General features: G+C 37.8%; 1 protein-coding gene across 8 annotated transcripts in view; it reads left to right on the top strand.

Moving 5' to 3' along the window:
- Positions 1-14,175, top strand: part of ppfia2 (PTPRF interacting protein alpha 2) — a 126,758-nt gene that overhangs the window by 96,202 nt on the left and 16,381 nt on the right. For 7 of the 8 annotated variants that reach the window (XM_028451217.1, XM_028451216.1, XM_028451214.1 and 4 more), the window contains exons 14-22: positions 935-1,067; positions 1,436-1,653; positions 2,613-2,850; positions 3,858-3,887; positions 3,968-4,098; positions 5,246-5,427; positions 6,334-6,424; positions 8,233-8,235; positions 13,258-13,339. In XM_028451217.1, coding sequence (XP_028307018.1) covers positions 935-1,067; positions 1,436-1,653; positions 2,613-2,850; positions 3,858-3,887; positions 3,968-4,098; positions 5,246-5,427; positions 6,334-6,424; positions 8,233-8,235; positions 13,258-13,339 — 1,108 coding nt within the window. The remainder of the gene's footprint in view (positions 1-934; positions 1,068-1,435; positions 1,654-2,612; positions 2,851-3,857; positions 3,888-3,967; positions 4,099-5,245; positions 5,428-6,333; positions 6,425-8,232; positions 8,236-13,257; positions 13,340-14,175) is intronic. The other variant, XM_028451215.1, reaches the window with a different exon arrangement.

Raw genomic sequence — 14,175 nt, 5'->3', positions numbered from 1 at the left:
CAGTTTTCCTGAACTCTGGGAATCTATTCTGGGACTTTTTCCCTCCTTCCTTTCACGCTGCATGAAGCTCTAATATTATCTCTGGAATTATTAGGCAACACCAAGATTTGACTTGATTGCACAAACTCTTATTTTGGCGGTGTGTCTTTTACGGTTGATTTGAGGTAGAGTTGGGCAACTTTTGTCACAACGGGGGTTGAATAATGACCAGAGTATTAACACAGGAAAAGGACAATAGTTTTTGGAGTCATTTTGTGTATTTTAATTGCTTTATTTGTTTTTCAAGTACTTTTCAAGTATTTTTGTTGTCATTTTATGTGTTTTTACTGTACTTTTATTTGTTTTCTTCATCATTTTGTGTGTTTTTGTTGTCTTTTCTGTGTTTTAAAGTCGTTTTGTATATTTCACTAGTTATGTCTGTTTTACAAGTACTTTTATTTATTATTGTTATCATTCTGTGTGTTTTTGTTATTATTTTGTGTGTTTTGGAGTCAATTTGTGTATATTTTTGGTTATTTTGTGTGTTTTGTTCTCTTTTTGTTGGTTTTTGAGTCATTTTGTGTATTTTTGTTTGTATTTGTCTGTTTAGGAGTCGTTTTGTATGTTTTGGTAGTCATTTGATTTATTTTTGTTGCAATTTTGTGAGTTTTTGGAGTCACTTTGTATATATTTTTGGTAATTTTGTGGGTATTGTTTTCGTTTTGTGGGTTTTTGTGTATTTTTGAGTCATTTTGTGTATTTTTGTGATATTTTTGTGTGTTTGTGTCATCATTATGTGTGTTTTTGTTGTCATTTGTGTGTTTAGGCATCATTTGGTGGATTTGTATTTGTTTTGGGGCTGCACAAAGGTAGAGTGAGGGCCAATGTGGCCCCCGAACCTCCAGTTGCCCCTGTCTGATTCAAGGTTGTGACATATGATTAATGTCTTTTTAAGGTCTCATCTGGACACCTCAGGAGAGCTCCGGTTCTCCTTAGGATCCCTGGCTGAAACCCAGTCTGACCATTACCGCTCAGCCAAGGTCGTCCGTCGACCCAGGAGAGGTCGGCTGGGCCTGCGGGAAACTAAGGTGGGCCCCCGAAAACCAGCTGTTGACATCAAGGCGTATAGAGTCTTTGCCTCATGTGCTCTCTGTCACAGGTTGATATGTTTCCTTTTTCAAGTCTGCATTTCATTCAATAAAAAAATGTTTTTATTTTACTGTAATCAGGCTGCTTTACTTTACCATTGTTAGGACTTGAAGGAGCAGCAGCTCTACTCTGAGCTCCTCAAAAACAACAAGAAAAATACTCAAAACGGCTCCAAAAACAATGACAACAAAACCACACAAATCGACAAAACAACAACAAAAATACCGGACTTGGAGGAGCAGCGGCTCTACTCTGAGCTCCTTACCCTCTCTCTTAGGCTGCCGTCTCTCTCTCTCTCTGTGCACAGGCCAAGTCTCTGGGGGAGCACGAATGGCGTTCGCAGCAGTTAGGGGTCCTAGGGGGCCATCACTATGAGAGCGACACGGAGATGTCGGACATCGACGACGACGACCGTGAGACGATGTTCAGCTCCATGGACCTGCTGTCACCTGGTGGTCATTCAGACGCTCAGACGTTAGCCATGATGCTACAGGAGCAGCTGGACGCCATCAACAAGGAGATAAGGTACACACACACACACGCACGCACGCACGCACGCACACACACACACACACACACACACACACACACATCTGAAGTTGCCATTTATTTCCATTGACCATCAACCAGGGTTTGCTGTCTAATGCTAATGCTACCTTAATGTTAATGCTAGGTTTATTCAATTAAATTAAATTCGTCTTTATTTATATAGCACTAATTACAACAAAAATGATCTCAAAACGCTATCAGTAAATAAAAAGGAAAAAACCCAACAAAATGGTTTTTTTTTATTAGCAAAATAAACACAATTTAGCATTAGCAAAATGACTTTATGCTAATGTTAAGTTATTGCTAGCAAATGCTAATGGTATGTAAATGCTATTGCCAGGTTAATGCTAATGCTAATATCAAGTTATTGCTAATGTTAGGCTAATGATAATGTTAGCCCAATGCTAATTTTAGGCCAATGCTATTACTAGGCTAATGCTAATGCTACATTAATGCTAATGCTAGGTTTATGTTAATCCAAAGCTATTGCTAGCTAATAGTAATGCTAGGTTAATGTTAATGCTACGCTAATGTGAAAGCTACATTAATACTATTGCTTGTCAAATGCTAATGCTGTGTTATTGTAATTGCAAGGCTAATGCTAACGCTGTGTTATTGTAATTGCAAGGCTAATGCTAATGCAACTTCAATGTTATTGCTAGGATAATGCTAATGCTAAAGCATTTTTATTGCAATATCTAAGCTATTTTTTGACCAATTTGCACCAAATTACCGACCCCGGCCGCTTCTCCAGACCCCACAATGCCGCTTGCGGCTTTAATTGAGAATGTAATTGTATCGGACATTCACAAAGATAATAATAATTGTAATTTTAATTAAAAAAAATTCTAAATGTTGGTTGCCATAATTATTTGAGTTGTAATAGAATACATAATTGTAATTGAAACATGTAATTGACTCCAACCCTGGTCCAGGTTGATCCAGGAGGAGAAGGAGTCCACGGAGCTCCGGGCAGAGGAGATTGAGAACCGCGTGGCCAGCGTTAGCCTTGAAGGTCTGAACCTGGCCCGCATGCATCACCACGGGGCCATCACGGCCTCAGCCACCGCCTCCTCCCTGGCCTCCTCCTCACCCCCCAGCGGACACTCCACCCCAAAGCTGGACCCCCGAAGCCCCGCAAGAGACATGGAGCGTATGGGAGTGATGACGCTGGTGAGACGCAGTAGATTTAAAAGGTCACGTTCACGTGTGGGGGGGGCTTAGTTAGTGTGATGGATGCAGTGAGGTGGGACGCGGGAACAGGATAGACCTGACTCAGCATGTGATAATACATGGGTACCTGGCAAAAAAACAAAATTACTCAGAAAACACAAAATTACATAACAACACACAAAACAACAAGAAAAATAAACAAAGCAACAAGAAAAATACGCAAAACAGCTCCAAAAACATATAAAATGACAAAAATAATCACACAAAATGACAGAACAACACACAAAACAACAAGATACCAGCCTGTCATTGCCTGATCTGGTTAGATCTCTGAAGCTAAGCTGGTCTGGGCCTGGTTAGTAGATGATGGAGACCACTGAGAATTCCAGGGGCCACAGTGGGGGACAGTCATTGTAGTGGTATCTGTCATTGTGTCCATGAATGTAGTGTGTGAGTGACTGTTGGTGGTGGTGGGAGGGGCCGATGGCACACCATGGCAGCATCACCTCCATCAGTCTGCCCCAGAGCAGCTGTGGCTACAATAGTAGCTTACCACCACTAAGTGTGGAGTGAAAGAATAATGCCTTAATTCTGTAAAGCGACTTTGTGTGTCTATGATAAAGTGCTATATAAAATTGATGCATTATTATTATTAAGAAAAATACACAAAACAAACAAAAAATATGCAAATTAGCTCCAAAAACATTCCAAATGAAAACAAATTCACACAAAATAAAAACAAAACAACAAGAAAAATACAAAAAAAGGCTCCAAAAACATGCTAACTGACAAAAAAGTCACACAAAATATGAAATTATTATGTTAATTTGTTAATTACGATGTAATGTGAGGCTTATCAACAGAGGAACAAAGAATATGTAAAAATAATAAATATACGTCTAACATCCACTTTTTAAAGGCTGTATTCTGTATTTCTGTGACTGAGCTGATGTTTCCATGTGTGACACACTGACTGACTCTGGTGTTGTTTTCTTCTCTATTCTCAGCCCAGTGATTTACGGAAACATCGGAGAAAGGTTCGTCCTCACGTTAACGTTTTCCATCGTCTGCTCTGAGGACATGATGACGTGTTTTTTTTTATTCTTACGTCCGTCAGATCGCAGCCGTGGACGAGGACGGACGTGAGGACAAGGCCACCATCAAATGTGAGACGTCCCCGCCCCCCACGCCCAGAACCGTTCGGATGACGCACACACTGCCAGCCTCCTCGCACAACGACGCACGAGGGTGAGTTTCACAGCCCCAGAATTATGACCAATTAATGAGCATTTATTACAGGAACGGACAGAATGTTTGTTGATCTTTTGTATTTGGAATTCATCTTTTGTATTCGGAGTAAATTTTTGTGCATTTGTGTTGTTGTTTTATTTACTTTTCTGTTATTTTTGTAGTTGTGGTTTTTTTTGGTGTAATTTTGTGAATTTGTGTTGTCATTTTGTGCATTATGCATCTGTTTGTAGTTTTGTTTCTTTTTGTATATCTTTAATCGTGTTGTCTTTTTTTTAGTGTAATTTTGTGTTGTCATTTTGTAAATGTCTCTGTTATGTTTGTGTATTTTTACCCGTCTTTTGTGACATTTGTGTATTTTTGTTGTCATTTTGTGCATTCATCTGTTTGTATTTATCTGAATTAATTTGTGTATTTTTGTAAATTCCTCTGTTTTTTTACATATATTTTTAGTAGTCCTGTCTGTAATTTGGATATTTTGTTGGAATTTGTCCATTTTCTATCTTTTGAGTAATTTTGTGTATTTTTTGTTGTTATTTGGTTTATTTATGTATTTGTATTTTTCTGAATTAATTTGTGTATTTTTGTTGCCATTTTGAAAATTTCTCAGTTTTTTTGTATGCTTTAGTTGTCTTGTTTGTTTTTTGGTTAATTTTGTGAATTTCTTTGAATTTTTTTATTTCTCTGTATTGTTCTGTGTTTTTTAGTAATATTTTGTATTTTTGTTGTCATTTTGTGTATTTATGTATTTGCATTTTTATCTGTTTGTATTTTTTCTGAATTAATTTGTGTATTCTTATTAACATTTTTATAGATTGTTAATCGTCTTGTTTGTTTTTTTAGGTAAATTTTCTGTATTTTGTTGTCATTTCTTAATATTTTTGTTGACCCTTTATAAATGTATTTTGTATTTTATTTTTCCATTGTTTTTTTTCTACCCCAGTTGCCCATGTCTGGTGTAAATGGGAAAAACCTGCATCTCTGACACTTTACACTGTAACATCTGGGGGCTTGTCCAGGATCTGAACCGAGAACATAATATTTTACATGGAGTCTTTGGGTGATGGGGACGTCCTGCAGACATTTGGACCACAGGCCTTGGTCACTATTGAATAGATGTGAATAATGTTGTTTTGTTCCTACCCAGGATTGTTGCCTCTCTGGAGGCCGAGGCCAGCGCCCTCAGTAGCGTAGCCAGCAGCCAAGACTCCCTGCACAAACAGCCCAAGAAAAAAGGCATCAAGTCCTCCATTGGACGTCTGTTTGGCAAGAAGGAGAAAGGTCGGCTGGCTCACCTCGCACACCGACATGTCATGGTGGATCCTCAAGGTGACTTCTGATGATAATAAATGTGTTCATGGGGTTTTGTTGAGTGTGCTGAATTCATTTTTAATGGGATCCACTCTGGCAAACCAACGGTTCCCACAAGAACCAAAAAAACATATAAAACAAAAACATACAAAAGGACAATAAAACTATACAAAATGAGATAAAAACACACAAAACAACAAGAAAAATACACAGAACAAGAGGGAAAATATGCAAAAGGCTCCAAAAACATACAAAATAACTAGAAAATCACACAAAATGACAGAACACACAAAACAAAGAGAAAAATATGGGAAAAATGGCTTCAAAACCACAACACATAAAACAACAAGAAAAATGCACAATACACCAAGAAAAATACACAAAACAAACAAAAAATACCCAAAATGACTCCAAAAAATATACAAAATGAGAACAAAATTACACAAGATAACATAACCACATAAAACAACAAGAAAAATACACAAAACAAAAAGAATACACTTAATAATAATAATAATAATAATAATAATAATAATAACAATAATAATAATAATACATTTTATTTAAAAATGCCTTTCAAAACACCCAAGAATAAACCAAAAATACCCAAAAGAGCTCCAAAAACATACAAAACGAGAACAAAATCACACAAAATAGCAAAAAACACTCGAAACAAGAAAAATATGCAAAACGGCTCCAAAAACATACAGAATGACAGAGTGGCTAATGATCAACATCACTATTTCATACACGTCATCCTCAGGCAGTGTTCGGCCCTTTGGTTGTACAGTACGGGCCAAGGTTTCAACACCAACCTCGACCAATGCAGACGTCCCATTTCTAGCTCAGCTGGCATCGCTGATAGCATAAACATACGAATGTGAGTGTGAGTTCTAATTTGTTCTGTTTCGTCTGCCCTGGCAGCAACGATGATGGACGTGGACGCTGCGGGCCAGGAGGTCGGCGTGAGCAAGTTAGGAACGCAGGCTGAGAAGGACCGCAGGTTGAAAAAGAAGTAAGTCCAAACCCAAAACACATTTCCACCTAAAAACAGCCTGCAGGAAATGTAGTGTAACTGTAGGAAGTGTAGTGTAACTGCAGGAAGTGTAGTGTAACTGTAGGAAGTGTAGTGTAACTGTAGGAAATGTAGTGTAACTGCAGGAAATGTAGTGTAACTGTAGGAAGTGTAGTGTAACTGTAGGAAGTGTAGTGTAACTGCAGGAAATGTAGTGTAACTGCAGGAAGTGTAGTGTAACTGTAGGAAGTGTAGTGTAATTGTAGGAAGTGTAGTGTAACTGTAGGAAGTGTAGTGTAATTGCAGGGAGTGTAGTGTAACTGCAGGAAGTGTAGTGTAACTGTAGGAAGTGTAATGTAACTGTAGGAAGTGTAGTGTAACTGTAGGAAGTGTAATGTAACTGTAGGAAGTGTAGTGTAACTGTAGGAAGTGTAGTGTAACTGCAGGAAATGTAGTGTAACTGCAGGAAGTGTAATGTAACTGTAGGAAGTGTATTGTAACTGCAGGAAGTGTAGTGTAACTGTAGGAAGTGTAGTGTAACTGTAGGAAGTGAAATGTAACTGCAGGAAATGTAGTGTAACTGCAGGAAGTGTAGTGTAACTGTAGGAAGTGTAGTGTAATTGTAGGAAGTGTAGTGTAACTGCAGGAAGTGTAATGTAACTGCAGGAAGTGTAGTGTAACTGTAGGAAGTGTAATGTAACTGCAGGAAGTGTAGTGTAATTGTAGGAAGTGTAGTGTAACTGCAGGAAGTGTAATGTAACTGCAGGAAGTGTAGTGTAACTGTAGGAAGTGTAATGTAACTGTAGGAAGTGTAGTGTAACTGCAGGAAATGTAGTGTAACTGCAGGAAGTGTAGTGTAACTGTAGGAAGTGTAGTGTAATTTTAGGAAGTGTAGTGTAATTGTAGGAAGTGTAGTGTAACTGCAGGAAATGTAGTGTAACTGCAGGAAGTGTAGTGTAACTGTAGGAAGTGTAGTGTAATTTTAGGAAGTGTAGTGTAACTGCAGGAAGTACAGCTGGATTATACACTCACCTTAGAGGAAAATGCTGTAGTGTGTGTGTGTACGTGTGTGTGTGTGTGTGCGTGCGTTTGTGTGTGTGTGCGTGTGCATTTGCCATGCCCCCTGTGCCAAATGATAGATGTCATTTGCTCGACGTGCACAATGAAGTTGTGACGAGGGATAACTTTGCGTCCCCCGTGTAGCGAGTATTGTTTGTGGTTCGTTGACCAAGGTGTCGTTTTCCTCCTGCCACGCCGTCGCCTCACAGCAGACGGCCCCACAAGCTCCGCCTCCACCACTGCCACCGCCACCTCCTTTTTGCATCTTAGCCCCGCCTCCTCCTGCATGCAATCAGGCTGCCTGCTCTGCCTCTTCATTCCAGCATCGTGGTGGATGGGTTTGGCTGTGCTCTCGTTGGTGTGTCGTGGTGTTCTCTCTCTCTCTCTCTCTCTCTCTCTCTCTGTGAATCTGAATCTGATCTGAATGTAAACCAGCATCTGAATGTTTCGACCAATGAGGAGGAGGCGTTTTTCCCGTGCATTTCTCTCATTCCCTCTGCTGCACGCGTTGTGCTCAGGACTGCATTGTAGAAGATCCTGAGCGCTCTACAGATGCTCCTGTCAAACCTCCATTGTGAGACCTTCTTGTTTGTGTGTGTGTGCGTGCGTGTGTGTGTGGGTGTGTTTAGACACTAAGTGCTTAATAAATGGTTAACGTGTGTATTTTTGTCTCCCCGTGGCGCTCTCTCTCTCTCTCTCTCTCTCTCGTCCCTTCCTCTCCCTCTCATCACCCTCTGACTCTAACAAAGCGGGTAAGTCGTGAGGATGTCTAACCAACCTCCCTCCTGGATATCAACCATTGTCCTTGGCTGTGTTCCAAATGACATACTAACCTACTACCAGGGTTGGGGTCAATTATAGTTGTGGTTGCGTAGTTGATAATTATATATAATTATAAATGTAATTGAAAAAAAAAATGTTGCTGTTGTAATCGTAATTGAGTTCAGGTAATTTACTTTGTAATTGTGATAGTCATGTAAATTCTATAAAAACGGAATACAACTGGAATATTTGGATTTCCTGAAGAATGCAGGTGCTGGCCCGCATCTTCGAACACTGCATTAGCGTTAGCATTAACCTAGCATTGACACTAGCTTAGCATTTATCTTGCACTCGTATAGCATTAGCCTAACATTAGCATTAACCTAATATTAGCATTCACAATAGCATTAATGTTAGCGTAGTGTTAGCTGATCATTAACTAGTGTTAGGTAGCATTAGCATTAACCTAGCAGCAGTATAGCATTAGCTAGTATTAAGATTGGCATTAACCTAACATTAGCATTGACCTTGCAATAATAACAAAATAACATTAACATAGCAATAGCATTAACCTAGCAATAGCATTAGCCTAGCATTAGCATTGATTTAGCAGTAGCATTAACCTAGCATTAACATTAGCCCAGAATTATTATTAACCTAGCAATAGCATTAGCCTAGCATTAGCATTAACCTAGCAATAGCAATAATCTAGCATTAGCATTAGCCTAACAATTATAATAACCTAGCAGTAGCATTAGCTTAGAATTAGCATTAACTTAGCAATAATAATATTCTAGAATTAGCATTAGCCTAACAATATAAATAACTTAGCAACCGCATTAGCCTAGCATTAGCATTAGCCTAACAATATTTATAACCTAGCTATAGCATTAGCCTAAAATTAGCATTAGCCTGCATTAATTAGATTAAACACAAACCAGGAGAAACATGTTACAGTTCTATGTCTTACACACATACATAGTTAAATATTAAAATATGTTTATGCTATCAGCACGCTACCACAAGAGGAAGGTTACATTTTATGGGGTTTTTTAATATAGGCTCAGTAATTGTGATTATTTGTAATTGAGAATGTAATGGCAATTGACTTTCAGGGAGAAAACAATATTTGTAAATGTGATTGTAAATGGAAAACATGCTATAACGGTGGACACACTACTCATACTCAACCGTCCCATGATGCATTGCGAGCAGAATGTAAAACATTCCTGGGACCAGCAAAAATCCCCATTTCAAAATAAAAGTCTCTCTTCATGTTTTCCATTAGTTTTTTTAAAACTGTTTTGTAAAGAAGGCTCTTGTTTTGAAGTTAACTAGAAGTTTAGTCAGTAGCACAATGGAGGGTCTACCAAAATCTTCAAAATGTCGGAATGAAATGTGTCTACGTGAGTTTTGTGGATGAAATGAGCACATGTTGATATTTTACTTGCTCACTTTCTCACTTCATATGTTTTCAGAACTTTTAAAGTAAAGGTGGAGAATCAACAGAGATATTTAGCCTCAGCGTGAACAAGGTTTTTGTCCTTGTAGGTTCCAAATGTATCTTGGGAAACTTGGACATATACTTCAGTGGAAATGCTCATCATCCTAATCATACTAATAGTATATAGTAGACAGAGTAGGGAGTGTGACATTTTGAACACAGCCCCTGTCTACCATCCCTCCTGTCCGTCCACCATCCGTCCCCTCAAACAAAGACCGGCCACAGCCTCTTTATCTGTCTTTATCGATCTATCCTTCATGGCTGATGGTGATGATGATGATGTCGTTTTGCTTTTATTTTTATTTTCACCATTATGACCACGTCCCTCTTTACAGCCGGACTGGGAATGTGCCGAGGCCTCGCTCTTTCAACCCAGAATGTCTTCTTCCTCTTCCTTATCCGTGTCTCTTTCTATCTGTGTCGATAAGCAACTGGTTATGGGAATGCCAGCGGTTTTTCTTTCTTTTTTTCGTCCTTACGACTCTTCATAACTGTTTCCTAACTTCCCTCTTTCCCAGCTATGTTCAGTGGAAGTATTTCTCCATGACCTGAACATAAGACATCAGATATCTCTCCATGCGTTGGATAGATGAGGTTCCATCACCTCTTATGCTTCTGTAACCAGTCATGTTTCGGGGCAGCACGTGTCGAGTCCTGCACTCGCCACTTTTCACTCTTTTATTCTGAAATGTTTCCACGGTGTCGAATCAAAGCGTTTCCCTGTTGTATCTAACGTGTGTGGGTGTGACTGTGTCGTCGTGTGACTGAGGCTCATTTTTTTTTCTCTGGTTCAGGACTAAAACCATGGTCTGAGAGCAGATGTTACTTTACAAAACCCCGTATCAGAGTTTACACTTTTACGTTTCGTCATCTTTCCATATTTAGATGACTGACATAGAGTTCATGATACATACAATAGACCCTAGGTTCCTAAAGTGGGGTACGCATATTTTTAAAAAAGTACAAATAAAGATTATTTTTTCACTAAAAATGGCAGTAGGCTAATTAATTAAATAAATCGAGTGATAATTCTGAGTAACATGTTTTATTGTGTGCTTACAGATTATTATTCCTCAACTGGATAGGTATAATTCAGAGCAAAATTCACTGTCGGGCTACAATGTACTGTATATGACATTACATTAATGTACTGTATATGACATTACATTAATGTACTGTATATGACATTACATTATTGTACTGTATATGACATTACATTAATGTACTGTATATGACATTACATTAATGTACTGTATATGACATTACATTAATGTATGGTATATGACATTACATTATTGTACTGTATATGACATTACATTATTGTACTGTATATGACATTACATTATTATGTTTTTAAGTGAGTATGGCGATACAGGACTGTGGAAAGTTTAAGAACCACTGCAATAGACAATAGCTGTGTTTCTATTACAGTGATATTACTAAAGTTTCGACAAAGTAAAATTGCGCTTTGAACGTGTTTCCATTAAAGGCTGTTTTGGAGCCTCGTATCTCCTGTGAAATATCATCTCATGGATGCTCAAAACCTACGTACAGTATAACATTATATTCCTTTGTTATTTAACGTCTAATTTAGCACTAATCATTTTTAAGTCTAATGCTGAGAAATGTCTGGGTTTCATCTTCTGTCCACACGTACCGCGTCATGTTTTCTCAGAGAGAAGTGGTCATGTATGTCACGTCATGTGCAGAAAAAGAGTTTCCGATACCGATACATTTCAATATTGAAACGTCAGGAAAAACCTCCTCGTGAAAGCGTAAAATACTTTTTACCAACATTTGAGTATTTTTCAAAATTGAAGTGTTTCCATCAAGAGTTTTTTTTGCGCTAATTAGATTTTACGCATTTCCAAGGGTAACGGAAACACAGCTAATGATGTTTTTTTTATAAAGGAAAAACACCAAAAATATTCAACTCAAACGGATTATTAAAAAAAGTTACAGATACATTTGTGGAACAGTTGAGCCTGATTTTAAATAAATGAATGAGGAAAAAAAAAAAAAAAAACTTTTTACCGTTTCCTAACTTTGAAAAGGCGATGATCTTAAGCACCAAAACATATAAATATATTGTCTGAGATAAACTGTTACAGGAAAATAATCAAGATGAACGTGAGAATGATGAATGCTTAAATTTTCAAGGGTTGCAAGCAGTAGTCATGGCAACAGTGTTGGAGTTGCTCTTTTTTACTCAGAAAATATCTGAATTTGTGCCTTAAGAAAGTTAGCTTGCTGGAATTACTACGCGGAAGTCAGGGAAACAGCAAAGCGATCAGCAGACGCCTCTGAAGAAGACTGGCAGTTGACAATCGAAACATGCCAGGAGATAAATCTAAATTTCCTGAAAAGCAGTTGTCTGAATAAATCAAACCATAACATATTATTCAAAAAGAAGACAAAGGGAATTTGCTGGAATTATTACGCGGAAATCAAGGAAACATCAAAGCGATTATTAGACGCTGCTGAAGAAGACTGGCAGTTTGCAGTCAAGATATGTCAGGAGATCAAAGTACATTTCCTGAAAGAGTTGACTGAATAAATGAAACCATAACCTATTATTTAAAATTAAGACAAAAAAGAACTTGCTGGAATTATTACGCGAAAGTCAGGGAAACATCAAAGCGATTAGCAGGCACCGCTGAAGAAGACTGGCAGTTTGCAGCCGAAACATGTCAGGAGATCAAAGCAAATTTCTTCAAATATAGTTGTCTGAATAAATCAAACCTTAACATATTTTTATTCAAAAAGAAGACAAAAATAACTTGCTGGAATTATTACGCTGAAGTCAAGGAAACATCAAAGCAATCAGCAGACGCCGCTGAATAAGACTGGCGGTTTGCAGTCGAAACATGTCAGGAGATCAAAGCACATTTCTTGAAAAACAGTTGTTTGAATAAATAAAATTTTAACAGTATTATTATTATTCAAAAAAAAGCTTGAATTAAAAACAATCTGTGTAATGCTTGCAGGTGCAGATTGGTGCAGAAATACCTGTGAAAATACTTGATTTATGTTCTTAACTACAAGTTAAAAGTTTATGTGACTTGAGGCTCTTTGAGGTTCTTTGTAACTCAAAATAAAAAGGTCACAAGTGTTAGAAAAAGTTACGAAACAAAAACCGCTGATTGTGTATCAGCAGCTTTGTGATCTCTCTGTAGACGTCCTCGTGTCTTTTTTTATTTCTTACCTCGCCTCCATGTTGACGAACGTGTTCGCCTAATTGTAAATGTCAGGCGTGAAGATATGACACGAGGCAAATGGCACGTGAAATTAAAACGATGTAAGTAGGGAGACGAGTCGAGAGGAGGATGATGAATTAGATTTGTAACGGTGTTAGAAAGCCCATGTTTACACGACTGAGTGTGTGTGTGTGTGTGTGTGTGTGTCCACAGCCTCCCAGCCTCTACTACAGGGGTGTCAGAGTGTGTTAGTGTAAGCTACGATGTAAGATGGAGTCTTAATTCCATCTCTGCTGTGTTCCTGCCCTCAGACACGAGCTGTTGGAAGAGGCCAGGAGGAAAGGCTTACCCTTCGCCCAATGGGACGGCCCCACTGTCGTCGCTTGGCTGGAGGTAACCAACACCACACAGACTCAGGGGTGGACAACTTTTAGCACAACAGGGCCACAAAACTGTGTTTGTATCTGATCCAAGGGTCACATGATCAATATTAATATTAATGTCAGCATTTAGAATAATGAGCAAACTGAGCATTAACACAGGAAACAACAAAGTTTGTCAGTTTTTAGGAGTCATTCTTTTTTTTCTTGTTGTCTTATCAATATTTTGCTTGTTTTTATGTATTTATAATTTTTTTAATTTCTCTGGTATTTTGTGTGCTTTTGCTGTGATTGTGTGTACTTTTGTGTCATTTTGTGTAGTTTTTTGTTGTTTCTTATGTTTTAGGAGTTATATTGGTGTATTTTTGTTAACGTTTTCTGTCTTTTTGAAATTAATTTAGCGTATTTCATGTTTTTGTGTGTTTCTTGAAGTCTTTTGTTTGTTTTTGTGTATTTTTTGTCATTTTCTTAATTTCTCTGGCATATTATGTTCGTTTTGTGCGCTTTCGTTGTGTACTTTTATGTCATTTTTTACCTTTATGTGTATTTTTCTTGTTGTTTTAGAAATCTGTTTATTGTTTTTGTGTATTTGTTGTGATTTTCCTAATTTCTTTGGCATGTTGTGCACTTTTGTTGTAATTTTCTGTGATTTTGCTGTGATTGTGTGTACTTTAATGTAATTTCTTTTACATTTAAGTGTGTTTCTGTTGTTGTTTTGTCTGTTTTTAAGAGTTATTTTTGTGTATTTTTCTTGTTGTTTTAGAAATATTTTGTTTGTTTCTGTGTACTTGTCATTTTCTTTGTTTGTCTGGCTTTTTGTGGTCATTTTGTGGGATTGTATGTGGTTTT

This window comes from Gouania willdenowi, chromosome 6 (assembly GCF_900634775.1).
Source record: "Gouania willdenowi chromosome 6, fGouWil2.1, whole genome shotgun sequence".
NCBI classification, from domain to species: Eukaryota; Metazoa; Chordata; class Actinopteri; order Blenniiformes; family Gobiesocidae; genus Gouania; species Gouania willdenowi.
The sequence above is the reverse complement of the archived record's forward strand: the minus strand, read 5'-3'. Positions and strand labels throughout refer to the sequence as shown.